This window comes from Argentina anserina, chromosome 3 (genome assembly GCF_933775445.1).
Source record: "Argentina anserina chromosome 3, drPotAnse1.1, whole genome shotgun sequence".
Classification (NCBI taxonomy): Eukaryota; Viridiplantae; Streptophyta; class Magnoliopsida; order Rosales; family Rosaceae; genus Argentina; species Argentina anserina.
This window is the reverse complement of record NC_065874.1, coordinates 1898892-1919992: the sequence shown is the minus strand read 5'-3', so window position 1 is coordinate 1919992 and position 21101 is coordinate 1898892. Positions and strand designations below refer to the sequence as shown.

The window sequence follows — 21101 nt, the reverse complement described above, 5'->3', positions numbered from 1 at the left end:
AATATTCCGGAACAACCCCGAACCAAACCAAACGGCTCATCTGGTCTTAGATTTCCACTATATAAAATTCCAAACGACGACACACAGACAAAGAGAAGAGTGACAGGACACCGCTTAGCTTTGTGTCTGATGCAGTGAACGACACTCGTCGGCGGGAAGCCCATTAAACAAGCTCAAAGCCCAACCCCAGCTCAGTTCTCAACTTCTCTCCTCTCTCTCTCTCTCTCTCTCAGCTTTTTACCTGAAAACCCGGCGAGCCCGGCGGTGTCTCCCTTTCGACCCTCTCCTACTCTTTTTCTCTCTCTAAATCTGATCGACTCTCTCTCTCTCTCTGTTGCTGATTTTGCCCGAATCTTACGGGGCATTGTTTGTTCTTTGCGTCTCTTGTCTTAGTGACACTGCTGCTGCCCTTTCTCTGTTTTCTTTAGCTGTAAGAATTTTCCGGCCTTATTTTGGTGATTCTGATCTTCTACTTTTCCGGCTGATTATTCTCTTGGCCTTACCAGACCACCTCAGTAACAAATTTTGCTCCTTTTTTTTTATTTTCCGGGTAAGTTTTTATTTTTCTTCATTTATTTACTATGATGAAGCTGCATGATTGTCCAATGAAGCTGGGGATTTATTATTTATGTTTTGGGTTGTTAAGATCTAATGGGATCCATTTGTTGTTGAGATTTTTCCCATGATGTAAAGTTTTGGGAAGTTTACCTGTTTTGGTGGCTTGTATGAATTTAGTAACTAATGAATTCGTTTCAAAGTTTGGTTTGTTTTTGTATCTGCAATCTTTTTGGATACGTATACCAATCTTACATTATGTATGCCTATTTTTTTTCTCTATTGAAGTTTGGACGGTTCTGCAATCTCATGTGTTCAGCTGATGGTAGATTATAACTGAATGAGTTTGTTGTTCACGAACTGGTTGTGGATGACGGTTCTTTGATTTTGGAGATGATAATTTTTGGTGCTAGTTGGTTAGAATTACGAGTGACATTGTTGTCGGTTTGATGTGACTGATTTGCAGCTTGTTATGAAGATAAATTAGAAGGCTTTGATGTCGATGAAGTCGTCTTACTCATGGATATGGGTGTTCAAGAAGAAGAATAGCTTTTCAGATGGGGTATGATTTGCAATCTCTTGTTCTAAAATTTCAGAGCCTTGAGTTTGAGTTTTCACCTAAGTCGGTGTGATTGAATGTGATATATGTTGCAGATGCAGGGAAAAGGCGGTGGATTAAAGATGAAGCAGGTGTCATTTATGGGAGTTGTGTGTACAGTAATGTTGTTCATCGTGTATAGAACCACCAATTATCAATATCAGGCTTATAAGGAGACAGAGGTATATTAATCCATCTAATGTTTAAATTGTTATAGACTAACCACTACGAGTCTGCTGATTACATTTTACCCTCCAATTATCAGATGGAAGAAAAAATGCATTCTTTTAACCAGGTAAATGCTAAGATCCTTGTATGCATGCTGCAAATGAAATTTTCTTGCTGAGTTATCTTCTGTGTTTTATAACACCTTAAGTAAAACATCATCAGTTCTTCATCATAACTTATCTAAGCACAGCAGAACACATAAGGTTTACAATAACTGATCAAAACACAGAAGGCATCATTTGTTATCCATCATAACTTATCAAAGCCCAGCAACAAGCAGACTGATTACAACTCTTGCATGCAGTAGATGATCAGATGTGGATCTATTTCTTGCTTTCATTATATTCTAAGGTTCTTTTGATCCTTGCTTTCAGGAAATTCTTTTAAGTTCTAGAGCATTGGATGGTTTGCCTCGTGGCATAGTACAAGCTAGGTCAGATTTGGAGCGGAGACCTTTATGGCTGACTAGTTCAAAGATAACGGTAAAAAAAAACTTATTGTTTTGGTTTCTCTTACATATATTTGTTTACTATTTCTCTGAAAACCTAATGATGATTGCCAGATTGGTCCACTTTAATGGATAAACAGAAATTTATTTATGGTAATTATTGCACTGATGATAACACTTGTCTGATTTGGGGTGGTTATTTTGGCTCAGGCTGATTATAGCAATCGAAACTTGCTGGCTATGGCAGTTGGAATTAAGCAGAAAGATAGTGTTGATGATATTGTGCAAAAGGTAATAGATATGTCTACAGAATATTCAAAATGCTATCTACTCACATGCTTGGCCTAATTTTATCAATTTCAGTTCCTTCCAGAAAATTTTACAATCATACTATTCCATTATGATGGGGATGTTAAAGGGTGGTGGGATCTTGAGTGGAGTGATGAGGCAATACACATAGTTGCCCGCAACCAAACCAAGTGGTATGTTTAGTAGGTGCATTCATGATTCTGTGCAATTTTCTGGCATTAAGCAACTGTTCTGTGTGTTTGTGTGTCATTGTCTCCCATCACAGTTGGAGTTATCAGAAAGTTGGTTTCCTCATTCCTTTTGAGTGTTTATAGGTGGTTTGCAAAACGATTTCTACACCCAGATGTTGTGTCCATTTATGATTACATATTCCTTTGGGATGAAGATTTGGGGGTTGAGAACTTCAACCCAGCAAGGTAATATAACTAATATTCTGGTGTCGGTTACCATTAATTTCAAGAGTTGTTTACAGAATTAAATAAATACACGCTGGATTGCCGAAAGAAAATGTTATGATCCCGATGACTCAAATCTTATCAATGTACTAAGGTGGTCGATAAAATACATGAAGGGGGGGGGGGGGGGGAATTAAATTCAATTTTACATCCATCAATGCACTCATGTATACTTGAACATCTTTATTAGGGGCTGTAAGTAGAACAAAATTGGTCTAAATACTTTTAAGTTGTTTGGTAGGGGCGGCATATAAAGTTCTTTGAAAATTAAGACTATATACACTAATACACCCTTTGAAGACCTATCTGTTATATTGGGTGTTGTTCCCCAGGTACCTTGAAATTGTAAGAGGAGCAGGACTGGAGATCTCCCAGCCCGCTCTGCATCCAAATTCTTCTGAGATACATCACCGAATTACAGTTCGTGCTAAAAAAAAGAAGTTCCATAGGTAATAAGGGTGTGGTTTCAGCAATACTGTTGTTCATATTTCTGTATACTTGTTATATTTATAAAACATTTTCACTCTATGCAGAAGAATTTATGATAGCAGAGGCAGTGTGAAATGTACAGAGGAAAGTCGAGGACCACCATGCACTGGGTGAGTATTCATTGATTGCCTCCTGGATAGTATTACTTTATTTCTAAAACTTATCACCTTGTAAGGGTGATCCATCAGGATTATAATTTAGCATCTCCTCCTTTGACACAATGACTTAGCTAGGTTGGTTTTTATCACATCCTAAAAGTGGTAAGGATTGCTAGGATTTGGACCAAAACTTTCTTCTCATAACTGGGCTGACATATTTTTAACTTGTTAATGGTTTTCTAGAATTATACGTAGAACTTTTAGTTGTCAAGATAGATTTACTTTCTTTATGCGTCAAATAATATAGAATACATTGGTCAGTTATCTTAGTCTTATAAGTTTACAATTTGCAGGTTTGTTGAAGGTATGGCTCCGGTCTTCTCAAGATCTGCCTGGGATTGCACTTGGCATCTTATACAGGTAATCTTTATACACGGGTCTATGGCCTCAATGAATTGAAATATGATCACGTGCATCAAATTACATCTGTATCTTCACTTAATTGAGTTTCAACTCTTAATTATATAATTCGGAGTAGTTTTCATCAAACTTGAGCTCTGACTAACATGTCAAATACAACTTTGGATATGTCTTAATTAAATTTCTCATGGAGCTGCTTTGTTGTTGGTCAGAATGATCTTGTGCATGGATGGGGTCTGGACATGAAGCTTGGGTATTGTGCGCAGGTAAGATCTACTTTCATAGTTCTGTTTTTCCAACAGATTTCGCTCTGAGGTTTTATACTGCTTAGAATTTCTTAGGTTTCTTATCCTTTCTGCGTTTTTGAATCTTGAGCATTCATTAGAGTTCATAAATTTTATATGGCATTTCACAGGGCGACCGTACAAAAAATGTGGGAGTTGTTGATACTGAATATATTTTTCATAAGGGTATACAAAGCTTGGGAGGGGGTGACTCTCAGGAAAGAAAGGTTTGTGCTACTTGCATCATTCCCCATTTGCATTTTTTCCTGCATGTTATCTCTTTATTTTGTCTTGCATCTTTTTCTAAAATACTGACGTTTCTGCTTTTATCTCCCTATTTGCAGGTTTCCAATTCTAAGAAGGTACACTTTACTAAAAGCAATATATAGTTTTCTTTCTTACTGACTTACTGAGGTTCTATAACTGCTAGCATACCAACTTTTTAATCTTGTTCTTGTTGATATTCAGAAACGAATTGTTTCAAATCATGATGGAAGAACTGAGGTAAGACTCTTGTGTGTTAAGATATATTAGGAACTCTTGCAATGTGAGTATAAAAAATAATTTCCTCTGGGAAGCTAGATGGCTTTTGGTTCTTACATTGCACACGGACTTGGGCAGATTCGGAGACAGTCAACTCGGGAGTTCACAGTGTTCAAAGAGCGGTGGAATCATGCCGTAGAAGAAGACACAAAGTGGATCGATCCATTCAAAAACGACCAAAGACGGAAAAAGAAACAGCGGTTACGCAGCAGCAGCAATCACTGAAGCTCTCTCTTAACTCCAGAAAATATCAGTGCACCTTCTCATACACAGTCATCTATACTCAGGTAGTTTAGTCTCTGTAGCATTGGTCAAACTCGATAATCTATTCATTTTTTTAACCTCGAGAAAACTTTGTTCCCTGCAACTCCATTTACCTCCCTTGTAAATCGTTCCAGCTCCTTTTGCTCTTCTCTTATACAAGGTTTCCAATTGTTGTTCCAGTTCCTAGACAAGGCTGTAGCTATTCATTGGGGACTTGGTTATAGTTGAATGCTTATGAGTTATGACCATCATATTTGATCATCCGACATCTGATCATATATCCATCACTAGTCAAATTGCATAATTAGGTAGCATAATTTAAGGGCACCCTTACAAATTTATAAACTATTAGTAAAGCATCATTATAAAGATATACGCCTATTGATTGGACAAGGGATACGGAGAATCAAAGTAACAAGGGAGGCCAAGGGCTAAACCCTTTTGTGTAGGTTATAGCTGTGCAATGTGGAAATGGACTTTATTTAAACTGGGAATTCTTACACTCAAGTGTGAAGCATCAAACATTAGTACTTCTAGAAGCATATCAATCAATAAACGCGTAATCAAGTCTTTCTAAAATTTGTATACGTAGTAGTCCATGTGTGGAATGCTTTGCATAATTTTCTATTGCCGTACAAACCTTCTCAGAGGCTTAACCCCGTTAGGCCGAACCCGTCGGTGTTCCACTTTCTCCAACTCCCTCTCAGGCTTTAGAAATTTCATCGATACTACTTAATTTCAAGGTCTGAATTCGATCTTCAAAGGATCACGAGCTATGTAGCACGGACACGTCCCTCAGTTATCGTATCGCGTGTCCAACACTGACACATCTGGACATGTCCGGATACGCCTGGACACGAGTATCAGAAATGGACACAGTCCGTACACGCGAGTATCTGCATCAGACACGTATCAACTCTGTCCGGACACGCGAGTATCCGCATCGGACGGCATCAGACACGTGGACACGCACCAACTCATGATAAAAGTGAAATTGCTTATAATGGAATTCGAACCTTGGTCATCCAAGCACCTAACAACTCCTCAGTTATTCCAACATATTCAGTTTTTGTTATATTTATCCACACTTTAATATATATAAGGAGATAAACTCGTGATAAAAGTAAGAATGCTTGTGGTGAAATTCGAACCTTGGTTATCCAAGATACTTATCACGTCCTTATTCATTCCAACAAGTTATGTTTTCATCATTTTAATGCACAATTTGATATATACAGTTCTTATCTAGAGTGAAACTTTACTCTGAAATTACAGAGTAAAGTTCCAATTTTGACACACTTTTCGGTCAAATTTTTTCACTATAAGCGATTCAATATTTAAGTATACTATTCAAGATCATCTCTACAAAATTTCATCTAATTCAGACATCGTTAACGTATTGAAATTAGATTAAATCAATGAATGAATTAAAACTGTTCAACGTGAACCGTTCGTGTAAATCTCAATTTTGAAAACTCAAACCATTGTTAAATTGGATGAAATTTTGTAGAGATGATCTTGAATAACATACCTAAATATTGAATTACTTATAGTAAAAAAATTGACCGAAAAAGTGTGTCAAAATTGGAACTTCACTCTGTAATTTCAGAGTGAAGCTTCACTCTGGATAGAGACTGTATATATATATATATATATATATATTCTAAATACTTTCAAATTTTATAAATATATATTAAAAATAATAATTAATTAACGTGTCAATCACATGTTCGTGTTACATAGATCACGAGACATATATTTTAAAATCCGTCATAATTTTATCCCGTTACCATGAAGGCATCACAATTGGTATCATACCCACCATAAAAACAACTACAATAGAAATTCCTTTTCTTTTGGTCACAACAATTAGAATAGAATTTGTTACAACCAAAGCAACAAGATAGAGCATAATGTACTGCTAGTAAGTTCAGAAAACCAAAACAGCCCATGAATTTTCAATTCTGCCCCTGAAGAACCCGAAAATCAAAAACAAAAGCCGCCTTGGGCGCTTGGCTGTCAAAAAGGTGACAAACGAGTAGAGACGACGAGACGAGTCCTCCGTTTTCTCTCTCTCTCTCTCTCTCTCTCTCTCTCTCTCTCTCTACATTTCTAATTCGATCCTCTCTAGACTCTCTTCATCTCTCTCTCTCTCTCTGTTTTCATTTTCATTTTCTTCTCCTCCAAGTTTCTCTTCTCTCTAAATCAGATCTCCCAGAGCGACTGTTACAGAAGCACTAGAGGCTCATCCATGGCTGGCCGTTTCGATAGCAACCCCTTCGCTGAAGAAGAGGAAGTCAATCCGTTCTCGGTGAGTCTCTTCTTTCCGATTCCCTGCTTCAATTTTGCTGCGGATTTGGTTGATTTTGAATCTTGTCATCTAGTCAATGGATTTCAAGGTAGGTTGACTTGCTAGGTTTTGTGGATTTTGCCTCGGTTTTGTAGATCTTAAGATCCGCGTTTGTAATCATCGGTGAAATTGAAGTGAATCGTGTTAAGTTTCTAGCTATTTAGTGGAATAGTTAATGGATTTGAAATCATAATAGTTGTAATTTGTGCTAAAATTTAGGATTTGAATCTCTGTGTGTGAAAATAATCAGTCAAAACTTCATCGGAGTTGCTTGTAGAATTTGATTCCGAAGTGTTTATCACTCTAGGCTTGCTGTTAGATCAACACGAATACTCAGGTATTGGTTGGAGATAGTTTTCTACAAGTAAATTCGAGTTTTTTAAGCTCTTATTAGGTTCCTTGATTGTGAGATATGATTCGGTAAGTCATATGTAGAAATTGTACTAGTTTTTATCGCTCGTGTTTGAGCTCTAATGTAATTTTATTGCTAGAATCATGGAAATGTTGCTCCTGCCAAGAACTCAAGACTGTCGCCTCTGCCCCCGGAGCGCGCTGGTTTCAATTATGGTATTGGTGAAACCGTCGATATACCTATTGATGGAAGTGGGGTGAGTATTGTTGATATACCTATTGGCTGTCACCTCTGCCTCCAGAGCTTGACGACGTTTTACAGCCTAGTTGTATATGTCTTAGTGTGTTTGTAATTTTAGTCATTTTTATTCCATTTAGGATTTGAAAAAGAGGGAGAGGGAACTCCAAGCTAAGGAAGCTGAACTAAGAAAGCGTGAAGAGGTATGACTGCTAAGAAATTATAAATTCTGTTTGCATGGTGAATTATTTCTCAGCAGTAGAGCACTGATGTTTGTCGACCTAGTTATATTATTACTGATATTTTTTCAATCAAGAGACTGAAATTTTGTCTAATTATCCTGAACACGGAGAATGTAGAGCACTGATGTTTGCCATTATGCATTTTTAACGCCTCGGGTTAGAGATTAATAGGAGTCTACTAGGAATATTTTCTGAGATATTTACTTCAATGTTCTGAGAGCAAATTTTTTTAGTACGAAAAAAACATGGCATTGGATGGTTTGCTAATTCCTATTACTTTTCTTTGTTCGTCCATACGCTACAAATTTTAACATCCTTTTTTTTGGTGCTTGATGTAGATTGTAAAACGGAAAGAGGATGCTGCAGCACGAGGTATAATTCCTTTCTTATATTGTTCTGAAAAATCCTCTTGTTTAACTGCTCATCTTTTCTTCATTGTTTGGGGGTTGAATTAATGTCTACAAAACCTTATCTAGAGATGTACCCTCTGAAAGTTGATCATGTACAATCTTGCCCTGCTACCTTTTGTTTTGCAGCTGGAATTGTTATTGAGGAAAAAAATTGGCCGCCATTCTTTCCACTTATCCATCACGATATTGCAAATGAAATACCAATTCATTTACAGAGGGTGCAGTATGTTGCATTTACAACATGGTTAGGTATGTCAACTGTTCCCTAGTTTAGATATCATTTGATAATAATGGCTTCTAATTGCATGCAATTAAAAAACGAATTTAGATATACATATGTGCTGGCTATATATTTCTTTAGTTGAAATCATAGCTGTTGGTGGGTGGCTGGCCTTGTAACATGGCGTTGAGGTCTTAATATCCAACAATGGTAAATGCTTTTGCTATATTGATTAGGTTGTTAGTTAGACTGTCTAACTTGCTCCTTAGTCTTTCCAGCCCCCTGCTAGAACTACCATAAATTGTTTACTAGAAGCTGAAGACTATTAACATTTATTGATGGATGGTGAATTGGTGATGTCATGCAGGTATTATTGCTTGCCTATTCTGGAATATCATAGCTGTGACCACAGCCTGGATTAAGGGTGAAGGTGAGTATGAAGCTATACTTTGTGTCTGTGTCCTGCATATGCTAAAGTATTAATTGGGATACTATCTTGAATTTGGTGAAATTGATTATTCTCTTGCTGGTAATAGGGGTGAAAATTTGGTTCCTCGCGATTATATACTTCATTGCTGGGGCACCTGGATCTTATGTGTTGTGGTACCGCCCTCTTTACCGTGTGTTCAGGTATTATATATTGTCTTAGTTAGTGGTAGATTTGATTGTTGATTTATTTTGGTTTGAATACCAAAGCTCTAGTTTAACTTTTTCCCTGTTAGTTTAAACGAAAAACTATTCCTCTGTTAGTAACGATTTTTTTGCAATATGATAGTACTTTCTGTAAGTTATAAGCAAACCATTTCACTTGCTACATGTTTTAAACAAGTAATGTGTGCATAGTTGAATTCCCTCTCCCCGGACAATTTATGTAATGCATTTGTGATTTCTGAATGCAAGTGGACTAATGCATTAACTGACACATATTGTTAGCTGCGCTATTGACTGACGTTCTCTCATTTCATCTTATTGCAGGTCTGAGAGTGCTTTGAAATACGGATGGTTTTTCATGTTCTATCTGGTAATGTTGTCTCAGATTTGTTCATATAGTAGGTTTGCAATTTAATCCTGGAATTTCTATTATACCCCACATTACTTATATTTTTATTTTCTGTACAGTTTCACATTGGCTTTTGCATCTTTGCTGCGGTTGCTCCTCCAATAATCTTCAAAGGAAAATCTCTCACGTATGTCCCTAGAAACCTTGATCTAAGTTTACTGAACTGCACAGATTTATCCACAGACATGCTGCGATCCACTTCACTATGTAGAAGCTCTTAGTTACATACACAGATAAGATTGTTTATCTGGTGGTTGCTTTTAAGAAATTAAATTTGGGAATTTCCTTTAAACGTGGTTTATGATTTGAAAATTTTCTTTTTATATTCTCTACTTATGATTAACTGCTGTGCTCTTTTTGGAACAGTGGCATTCTCGCTGCAATTGATGTTTTGAGCGATCATGCTTTGGTTGGGGTAAGTCATAAAATTCACGAATTATGTGTCTGTCCATGTACCCGGAACTCCTATCTCTTTCAAGGAACATACGAGTATAAGACTCTAGGTTTTCTAACCTATGTACTAGTATCATTTTATGCTTTTGATGTTTGTGTTATGGTAATATGTGATGGCTGATTCGGGTTATTTTACTCTTTCATAGATCTTCTACTTCATTGGATTCGGCATGTTCTGTCTTGAATCAGTGCTTAGCATCTGGGTTATTCAGGTCTTGCCCTCGTCAATTTGTCACAAAAGGACTCGCAATATCTTAGGTTCTGTTGTGCACTAGGTTTTTCTTTTTAACACCCCTTTCTCTTTAATTGTGCAGCAAGTATACATGTACTTCCGGGGAAGTGGTAAAGCTGCTGAAATGAGGCGAGAGGGAGCAAGACATGTTGTGAGGGCAGCAATATAAGGGAAAGAAACATGTACTCAGTTGAAAAGACGGCGACTCTGTATTGATCTAGGTTGTATATGCCCTTAGCTACAGGATTTGCGGATACAGATGTTTTTCCCGAGCTTTTATTTTTTTATTTGTACCCCCTTTACATGTTTCACAAGTGATTAAAGCGCTACCCTCTGTTATTATACCGGAGATTTGAGTCCAGGGCTTGTTAGAAACACGTTTTTTTCTGTACTTTGTTGCTTCTATGAATTCTGTAATGGAGTTTAATTCAATACATTTCTTAGTTTAAAACCACATCTCGAATTACAGGGTCGAGTAACATAAGAGTTGTAACTGTTCAGCTAATGATTTCAATTGATCTGTCGCTCAAGCTTGTACCGAAGCTTGCAACTGTATACTTCCAACCCAATATTTACAGTGGAAGCTAGATCATCTTGATCCAGGATGCAAAATTTCAGTTATTTTACGGAAGAGGTTGGGTATACCATTAAAGAATGGCATGGATATCACGCAACTATGGAATTGAGTCCTCAATTATATCATATGATCAATCCGGAAGATTACTTCAACTATATTGTTTCGTGTGTTAATTTCACATTTATGTGGCATCCTCCAAGTAATGTACAATCAAGAATCATATGAAATAGAACTTGACTAAAGATCAATAATCATATCATTTCCTAAAGATCATCTATATTTTCTTTTGATAATCGAAAAGAACATATCTTTGTCCAAACCCTGTGACTTATATAGTCCTGTTCTTATTATGGCAATCACTGGGACTTGCCCATGAGAACGGTCAACCATAGGTCCATAACTATAAGAGATTAGCTTCAAGTATAGTATATCATAAATATCACCATAAACATGGGTTCACAACACGAGCATAACACCCAGCCAAACCCTAGAGGCTAAAGGCGTTTAGAGTTTTAGACCAGAAACACAAAGCAAAACCCTCTAAAGCCACTCCATTTCCAACTAAGCTTTTATTTAACTAAATAGATTAGAGAGGAAGTGACCCGATAAAAGCATATATAGAATAAATATAGTCTCATAGGACTGATTACAAACTCATAGATTCTATATACTAATAGTAATTACCACCTACTGCCCGGCCGCACCATAACAACAGCCCAGCCTATTCCTCTAGCAATAAGCAGTACACTTCTTGCAGTCGATGGTGCAACCACCGCCTCCGCCGCCGCCGCCGTAGCCCTTCCCTGAGCGGCTGTAGGAGGTGAAGCACTTAGCAGGACACTTCAGCTTCTTGTTGAAGCAAGGACCCTTTTCTTTGCACACCTGAGTAGTCCTCACTATACCACCTTTGGAGTGGCCTCCGCTGGGACCGCCGTAGCCGCCACCGTAGCCACCTCCAAAGCCCTTTCCGAAGCCGGGAATGTCAAACCCACCTCCAGGTCCAAAGAACCCTCCCATGCCACCATCACCATCATTGTTTCCACCTCCCTTATTGCCACCGGCTCCACCACCTTTGTTCTTGTTGTCCGAGTGCTTGAGCTCAGCTGAGAAGGGTCCGTTGGAGTCGGGTCGAGCTAACAAGCCACCAAGTGAAGCAGTGAGGATCAAAGTAACCAAGAGAAGACTTGCTGTTGGGATCATATTTGCTTTGAGGGAGTGTGATGAGATAGAAGAGAAGGTAGTCTTTTTGAGAAGGGATATATATAGAGAGAGATATAAAGGTTGAAGTGGATATATGATAGTGGGAAGAAAAAGGACATTAATGGAGGAGGATGTGTTGGAAGACAGTTGAATTGAAGGGGGTGAGTAGGTTGGGTGCAATAATTCTCCTTATATTTTTTTTCCTCTAATTCATTCAAAGTTTGACACATGAAGTTTGGCAACTCTTTTAGTGATTTGCACCATTTGGAATATTGGATAGAACCCACAATGTTTACATGATTATATTGAAGATTGAGAACCCACAGTTGGGTGGGATACACACCAAATATGTATAGACCGACTATGATTTTTGATGAGTTTCATGTAGGATATGACAAATATACAAGATTGTATCATCGATCTATCTATCTCATAAGAAAATAAACTACGCAATCTAAACCAATAATTATAGTGTAAAGTAATATCGAAGTTTAAAATGACGATCACTACGCAATACATTAATTGGCATCAAGTTAAAGTCTCACAATCAATAAGATAGTTAATTTTGAGGACTGCTAAGTCTATAGTTCGGTCTAAGATTTAGATGTCACAACTCACAAGAGTCGGAGAAGTATTAATAAGAGCTTAGACATGAAATAAATGAGGCCAGCTTCCAATCTGCAAATCATTTAAGGACGACGGTGAAACTTGAAGAGATGACCACATTCAAGACAGGTACGTACACATCTGCACTAGTAAGACAAGTTGGTCACTACTCATTAGTGGTTCACCATGTGTGCGTTGAGCTTTGGTTCCTTAAATCTTTGAAATAGTCGACCTAAGAGGTCATCTTTGCTAGGCATCATTTTCAGTTTCTATCGATCATAGTTGAAACTACAACTTCAAGCGCATAGTCTACGCATGCAAGTCTCAAATGACCAAGCTACAATTAGTAGGACGACTGCTGTTGGGGCACAACATGCACATCCTTATATATGTGGAATAACTTGTTTAACAATCATATATAGTTCCTTGACGTCGAGGGTGAGTAACTTAGCTAGTTAATACTCTCTCTCACGTGTTGCCTTTCCACATGCACTTATAGCTAAGAGCGCCAGATGACAATTTACGTACATAATCGTCGGTGAAGGATTCAAACTCGATGAACAGAAATCTAATACTTTGTTTGATGATCGGAAAATGTATCAAAAATTGCTAGTATCGATCGATATAACGACCGAAGTTTACAATCAAGTTTCGCCAAACTCCTAACGCAGACGACCAATCTAAACTTTTTCTTGTCCAAAACGCAGTTTCTCTTCAATGAGTTCAATACTTCAATCCCTAGTTCCCTACTTAATTTTCAACTTTTATTGATGACTTCTCTAGTTCTGTATCGATATGAATATGATCCAATGGTTCTATTATTTGGACCCATCCCTACCCCATTTAAGTTGAATCCCATTTATTCTCCTCGTAATGATGAGGCATATATGCCTATAGGATAGCAACTAGTTCGAAGATTATTATGGAACTGAAAGACTTTCTAAAACTCACCCTTTGTTGCTCATAAAGTAACTAAGTCCAGTTAATCAATATGTGCATAGGATCAGGTTATGTGCTTTGGTTTTGGTAGTATATGAATTGCACAAACAATACTACATTATACGTACGAGCCGGCTAAACCAAAGGTCTAGATCGAATGTTTCTCGATCAATTTCTTTGAAGTAAAGAATGTTTTCGTCGTTAGATTCCATAAGTACGTAAGTATAAACAAAAAAGATCGAAAAAAAAAATCTGTATATGAGTATCTTTAGATCTCGACGACCAGGCAAATATTATAGCTGGTCGATCAAGTTGTTAACAGGAGGAGTTGAGCAGTGAGCCATTAAACTTCAGGGTCGACCAGCTTACTTAACTTAGTTGACATTTGAGTCCATGCAGGTATGCTTATCAAATAAAAGAGTTATTTTGCATCCAACTAGCTAGTTGGTGATCTCAAACTTTCCTCACAACCACTTTGCTTAATTCCATCTGGTATTAAATATGGATTTAGATATGAAGCTGCTCGATCTGCAAGTGTTTTCTATAGGTAGCTTCGTAAGTCAGCAGTCCTTTCTCAATCAATAGCAGCTCTATCTCAAAGTCAAGAATTTCGTGTCAGTTGTTAATGGCTTTAATAAGTTCTTTGCTGAAATGCAGAGTGGAAAGCATGCATGCATTGTCATTGTCACAAATCTGAATTGTTTTACTGCTAAGTTGCTTACTACCTAGGGGTAATTTTCTTTTATCTGGAATTACATAACATGGATGCCGGCATTTCATGAAAGATCTATAGAAAATTTTTCCAGCATTTCTCATTTAGTCAATCATTTTTTGTGTGCTTGGAGTTTGGACGAGTTGAAGAAATGAAAAAAGTGGTTCAGAATCTTAAATTTCTATTCGAAACAGGAATAGTCTTAAAGAACCAGGGACTAAAACACATGTTTTCTCTGAAAAATAACATTACATGGGGCCATAAGCGCAGGCTTTGGTTGATACCATTTGGTCCTGGGTGGTTGTATCACTTATTACTGTACTTTCTCATTTCCAGTGCAATTGGATGATTTTCCCCCTTCAATCTCTTTTATGTTTGACTCTGAACACCAAGTTCCGATTGCTTTTGAAGGAAACTGATGTTATTTGTTATTTTATAAACCAAAAGTAGATAAATGAAAACACTAATATACAATGCCCCTCTTTGATAATGCAAGGAGTTAAGTGCAATTTTATGTTAGGTAGTAGTACTAGAGACAGGAGGAGCCCCAGCTAGCATCAACAGCCCGGATGATCTTGTCATGTAGGTTTGCTCCGGCACTAGCAATCACACCTCGATCAAGACCTTCCAAGTATATACCCTTTGAAAAGTCCAGTGGACGCCCCCCGGCATCTGAAACCACACCACCAGCTTCTTGTATGATGATAACGCCAGCTGCATGATCCCATATCTTCTCTTTGTAACCAGCCCTTGCAAACTTCATAAAAATCTCGGCATCACCACGAGCTATAGCTGCATATTTTACCATGCTATAGACTCTCAATGGTTGCTTCCTGCAGTCATGAAAAACTCCATTAGTCTAAAACTGGTGCATCTATTGAACCTCCAAGGTTCCATAACTTATTTTCATCTACAATCATGGGACCAATTTAACAAACTGTCATGATACTTCAAATTCACAGTGCACAAAATCCCTGTAACTAACGTTTGAGAATGACAGAATATATATCAATATAGTTCATGTGAGCGCCTTCAGATCCACGAAATTTTTTGGTAGACTTATTGCAAAGAAAATTGAATTCTGAATATATATGTACCTAAGTCCAACACTGTGAGCTAGTCCTGCTGTGAAGGAATGACTTGAATTTGCCTTCTCAACCGGTTCACAGAAGGTTGCCAATGATGGATTATCGATAGAGGACACTCGAACAGGTTTCGCATAATTCGGCCACAGAAAGTTCTTATTTACATGAACCAGTGGTTGCATCCAAGCTTCACCACTACCTCTTTTAGCGTATATCACACAGCCTTTGTCCCATGATTCTGATGTTGGTGGGGTCAATTTGGATATAATTCTATGATACCTGTGATGATAGTTTAGCCATTCTTTTCTCATTGGGTAATTAGGGCATCCAAGAACTCCAAGCACAACTTCTCCATCCTCTATCAGTGCCAGAGCGATAGCATATTGATCCCCCCGTACAAATCCCAATGTTCCATCAACAGGGTCAAGGGCCCAAAATCTCCCAGTAGGGCCTCCCGTTGAGTTGCACCGACTGATGGCTTCAAGAACCTCTGCAGTCCCGAGGGTCTTTTTTGGAGCTTGAAGTCCAAAACGAGGGGCTTCAGCAAGACAATCATTTACAGTTTTTACTACTGCTTCCAAGATTCCAGCTGCCTTAGCCTTGCATAGGTTTTGAATGTCTTCTTCAGCTACAATGGATACATTGCTACCCCCAAAAGACTGCGACAGTATCCAGCTCACAGTTGCCTGAACACTCCAATCTGTTTGCATAAAATGATCAAGATTGCAGAGAATAAAACACAACAGACGACCCAAACATTAGCTAAAAGTTAATTATATAGAATCAGAGAGATTTCTCTTAAACTATAACATTGCATAATGATGAACCTTCGACTACATGAGGCATAAATCAATGAAATGATAACCCTGACGCAACAATCTCTATAATGGTAATCATTTAAAATGTAATCATTTGTTTACTCACTTACATACTACAAGTTTCACTAATTCTAATTTCGAACTCCAGTATAAAGTCAATAATTTATTGTACACAATTCCCTTTAGACATGCTGAGAACCATGAACCAGCAGCAACTTCTTAACAGGATGACGAGAAGTTATTACAGTTTCTGGAAGGTATCTTAGATTATGAAGCTGAATTTTTTCAGATTCAAAGATGCTCAAGCTAATAGAAAAATTGCAATAACTTTCCTCAATCAGGAATCTAAATGGGAGCAGCCAAAAGTGATCATTATGAGTCCGAGACAGCAAACTATGAGGCTCTCAATAAATAGCCAAGTTCCATAACCTGATGCAGAGCTTCTAATTATAAATTAGAGACAAAATAGGCCTTAAGAACAGCAGATGGGTTGCTTTTGAAGGTATAAGGGCATACAGAAACTGGAATAGACACTCTTAAAAGGCTTAAGTTGCCTATATGAATATATGATCTCTCCAAAATCCAAATAGTAGTAATTATGTACTGTAAACGCCTAAAAAGTCAATAGATGCATAGGGTCGCAGATATAACCTTTAATCCATATGAAATTTCTTCTGTGTCGGTTCAACATTCACACATTATTAAATAGAAAATTACCAACGCTTAATAAAGCAGCCATCTTGTAGGAGACCAGGACTAGCAGGGTTTTAATATTAATCCCATATACTAAAGTTGCCACTAGGAAACTACCAAAACAGATGCCCAAGGTCAATAGATGTATTAATATTCACAGGCATTGATGCTTATCGAAAAAAAAGTAAAGCAAATTTCAATTCAAAGCAATACGTAGCAGGTCAATCTGTATGCATATATACTATAATACAGTATAAGTAATTATTGAAGAACAATATCCAAAACCCAGAAACGCAAACATCTACATGATCATGATCACAGAAAACCCATTTCAAACCAGCACAATTTACAGTTACCCAGTTCATAAAAGAAAGTAGAGAAACAAACCAGCAACAGTGACTGGAGAGTTGTCATCTTTGGATTGGACAACAGCGCCGGACTTGGAAATCAAACTGTCCTGAACTTTCTGGCAGAGAGAACAAGCCATCTGCACAGCTCTGACAGCGATCTCCAACTCTTGGGTTGGTTGTAGGGATGAAAGACTCGACCTTTTTGGGTCCTCCATAACTGTGAAGGACTGGGTTTGGGTGAGCTCGGATGAGCAGCCAATGGGTTTCGAGATTTTGTGGTGGTGGGTTTTAGAGAAGCTAATTGTTCCTACGTGGTTCGTTATGAACTTGTTACTCAATCTCACAAGTCCGAAACTGTGAGAGGAGGCTTTTATAGCCATACTAGAGCAATGTAAAGGCATCTCATCAATGAGAAGAGAAAAAACAATCTGAGTTGAATGTGTTTGCGTTTGAGAGTGGCTCCTGTGATTTGTTGGATTTTGGATTTTTAAAGAATGTAGGAGTGCCTTAAATAGAAAGTGATGGCATCATAATTCGAACTCACTTTTAATAAAAAAAATATAATCAACGACTATAGTATCTTCAAAGACAATCTAGACCCAAAGGTAGAACCCCTCGTCTCTGCCGGCCACTAAAAAGAAATGGAGATTCAATTCCAATTAGAGTCGGCGAGGTTTTTTTTTTTTATCATTTAGATTCAAGAACAAAATTGAGCCAAGAACATAATCTTTGAAAATCTTTGTGATAAATAACTTGTTTTAAGATCATTTATTATCTAATAAATGTAAGCTATGATTTGGTAAATTGTTTCTTTATTTTTATCATCGTTCTATGAGCTCCTATTTATATTTCTTAAAACAGTATTTAGATTTCACTATTTTCTTAAGTTCATTTTGACTTTTTTAACGCATGTGAAATTACAAAAAATACATATAATAGTGAAAAAAACAAGAGAATTATCAACCTGCCTATTTTAAAATAGTCACTGTAAATTTTTTTTTTTCGTCAATCCATTATTTACGTATTTATTTCAAGAAAACCTCAATTCAGAATAATAGATTGAATAAGATGATTTAATTATTTTTATTTTTTATTGTTAAAAAATACAATAAGTAACATTATTAATCTTCATGTATTAATTGAAAAACTACATAGAGTTTTTGATAAACGTCAATTAGGATATGAGAGAAAAAACTGTTCAATAGATGTTATAATTTTTCGTGTTGATTTTACTAATTGGTGAGTTTCAATCAATGAATGAAAAAAAATATTATTAATTATGAATTTAGGAGTGAAAGAGAAAATTAATTTGAGAAGATAGATAATAAATGTAATTATTAAGATTTTTTGAGTTGTTAATAATAATTGAATAGAATTAGAAAGATATTAATAGATAGTATATTGATTTGATATTTAGTAATGATATGTTGATTATGGGCATTTTCGAAAATATATGGAGGTCTAAATAATATTTTAATTATTTGTAAAAATAAGTAAAATTGAAATCTACTAAATGAAGAGATTCAAATATCATTTTTAAAGGTATGAATAGAAGTTCACCATCGTTTTTGATATAAATTAAACCAAATTGTGGAGAGAATGTTCAATAGTAGTTGAACACAATTTCTTTATCAAAGAAGATAGTAGACGAGTCATTATGAACTAATCAAGGCGTATGCAAGTTTTGGCACTACCTGAGAGATCCTCACATTGGCATGAGATTGTTATTAGCAAGTGGCTAATGATCAAGTTCAACCTCACAGATTGATAGATAATGTAATTGTTATCCCTTGTTGTCCTCACACTATCACCTTTCCGCCTATTTTGGTGGGCAAGTGTATTATACTATTAATCCATCTTCCGGTTAATCATCATGACCTTCAGAAATATCTTATGTGGATTTCTATCTTAATTAGTGATGCAGAATGAGATTATGGTCAATTACAACAAAGAATCTCGAAAAGAAATAAGTGTCGTCACATTAAAAAGAATGATTTGAATAATGAAAATTGGTATTCAAATAGGCTTTTAATGATGAAATTAATCATAAACTGTTATTTTAGATATATCGGGATTATCGAGCGAAATATCAGATTTTAATGGTGAATCAGAGTTTGAGCAACTTGTGGATAGATGGTCCGCTCAGGACGTATGATTACTTTCCAGAATAGAAATGACAAGATCTCATATCTGATTCAAGTCCAAAGATATCGTTTTAATAATCCGTTTTAATGTTAGTATATTTAATATTTCTAGTTGTAATAGGTTTGTTATGATATTCCTAGTTCTAGTCTAGATATGAGTTAGTCTTGGGTTAGAGCCTATATAAAGGCACCTCTATGATGTAATATATAATTTAATATTCAATATAATTCAGAAAATTATGAGATTTATCTCACTTATTATCCTTATGATTCAGTCTAACGCTTGTCTACCGTTTTCACCTTTTTACCTATAGCTTTCACTGTGTTAGCCCACTACTATTGTGTCCACGCTTCCCTCATCATTTAGTATCAGAGTGGGTTTGCCGCTTTGAAGCAAATGATGGTCTATAGGAGTAGTTCACCCCGCCAACCTCAACGATGTTGGTCGTAGGGTATCTATCCGAAATTGATGAGAAACATATCAAGGGATTTCGCCCTTGGTTAATCTCATCAATTCAAAATTGAAGAGGAACATGTTAAGGGAATTCGCCCCTGGTTAACCTCATCAATTATGTCAAGAAAAAAAAAAGATGGAGCATTGCTTTTCTCAAGACGAAGGATTTGATCGCTTCAATCAAGATGAACTCGAGGCCGATTTCCTTTCAAGTGGAGGAATCTGATGTAGGGTGAGATTTGATGTCAGAATATATCATCCTAATTATTAGATTTAAGTTTTGATTTTATTTAGAATAGTATAATTATTGTTTTAATATTCTTCTATTTAGTGTTATTTGTTTCCTTTTCAATTTGAAATCTTAGGATTGTATTCAATAAAGTTTTTGATTGTTTTGATTCTATATAAGTATCATCATTCTATGTATTAAGATTATCTTTCATATCAATAAAATCCTATTATTAGAGAAATTTCTCTATATTTCTTATGGCTTTGCCGTAATTTACTAGTGGATTATAGCTTATCTCAGATGCTTTCGACGTTTGACTGAGTTTGACTGAGTCCATTACTATTATGTCCACGCTTCCCGTATCAATTGGGGAAGGTGATTCGTAAGTGATTCTGCTACTTGCGGAAACTGGTGCTCAAGTGAGACTGTGAGTGGAAGGATGGAGCACATCTCTTCTTCATGATCATTGATCAAAGTTCATCAAACTCTTCAATCCAGACAAAAACCCGGTGCGTTTTTCAGAATTCAGATTACTAGTTTGGATTGACTTCGAACACTACCAGTTTATCACTATTCAAAATACTATTTAAATTAGAGATTTGCAGGAGCTTAATTAACTTTAACATACTATCTAAATTAATTAAAATGGCCCATCAATATCATTCTTCGTCTCCTTGTATGTGACTGCATATATAAGAAACTTCATTGCATATATATGATGGAGGGATGATTCATAATCGCATCATTTGTCTTGGGAAAATAATTGGTCACTCAATATATAGGTGAAGTTGCAGCTAGCTTTCTGAGGCCAGTTCTGCCTACTTTCTTTGAAATTCTGAGAGCAGATCGAGAAGGCAATAGTATTAGTAATGGGTACGTGCCGTAATCAACAAACTGATGGCATATATGCAACTCATTAGGATGAAAGAGCTTGTACTCAACTACAGCGTTTAAAGCTTAATAAGCGTGTCGTAGTATCGATCTCCTTGTTACATGTTGTGTTTCACTGATACTAGCAGAGAACATTGAAATCACAGCTAGCGATAG

The 21101-nt window shown here is 36.6% G+C and overlaps 4 protein-coding genes across 4 annotated transcripts; 2 read left to right on the top strand and 2 right to left on the bottom strand.

Moving 5' to 3' along the window:
- The first annotated feature begins 104 nt into the window (after positions 1-104).
- On the top strand, positions 105-4909 carry LOC126789574 (uncharacterized). Its single transcript, XM_050515771.1, has 16 exons — positions 105-550; positions 1022-1117; positions 1210-1335; positions 1419-1448; positions 1756-1863; positions 2040-2120; positions 2193-2311; positions 2453-2554; positions 2926-3042; positions 3127-3192; positions 3534-3600; positions 3813-3866; positions 4016-4111; positions 4229-4246; positions 4353-4388; positions 4506-4909. Exons 2-16 carry the CDS (start codon positions 1052-1054, stop codon positions 4650-4652), a joined length of 1233 nt encoding a protein of 410 aa, XP_050371728.1. The 5' UTR covers positions 105-550; positions 1022-1051; the 3' UTR covers positions 4653-4909.
- A 1846-nt stretch (positions 4910-6755) lies between these two features.
- Positions 6756-10701, top strand: LOC126789575 (secretory carrier-associated membrane protein 3-like). Its single transcript, XM_050515772.1, has 12 exons — positions 6756-7002; positions 7533-7649; positions 7771-7833; positions 8211-8244; positions 8409-8531; positions 8870-8932; positions 9039-9132; positions 9478-9523; positions 9622-9689; positions 9929-9977; positions 10162-10227; positions 10330-10701. Exons 1-12 carry the CDS (start codon positions 6943-6945, stop codon positions 10414-10416), a joined length of 870 nt encoding a protein of 289 aa, XP_050371729.1. The 5' UTR covers positions 6756-6942; the 3' UTR covers positions 10417-10701.
- A 677-nt stretch (positions 10702-11378) lies between these two features.
- Positions 11379-12071, bottom strand: LOC126788344 (uncharacterized). The gene has a single exon (XM_050514318.1). It carries the CDS (start codon positions 12022-12024, stop codon positions 11554-11556), a length of 471 nt encoding a protein of 156 aa, XP_050370275.1. The 5' UTR covers positions 12025-12071; the 3' UTR covers positions 11379-11553.
- A 2609-nt stretch (positions 12072-14680) lies between these two features.
- On the bottom strand, positions 14681-17687 carry LOC126786754 (PAP-specific phosphatase HAL2-like). Its single transcript, XM_050512676.1, has 3 exons — positions 17265-17687; positions 15379-16066; positions 14681-15114 (listed from the first exon to the last, which is right to left on the bottom strand). The coding sequence occupies exons 1-3, from the start codon at positions 17626-17628 to the stop codon at positions 14811-14813; spliced, it is 1356 nt and encodes a 451-aa protein (XP_050368633.1). The 5' UTR covers positions 17629-17687; the 3' UTR covers positions 14681-14810.
- Between the last annotated feature and the right edge of the window lie 3414 nt (positions 17688-21101).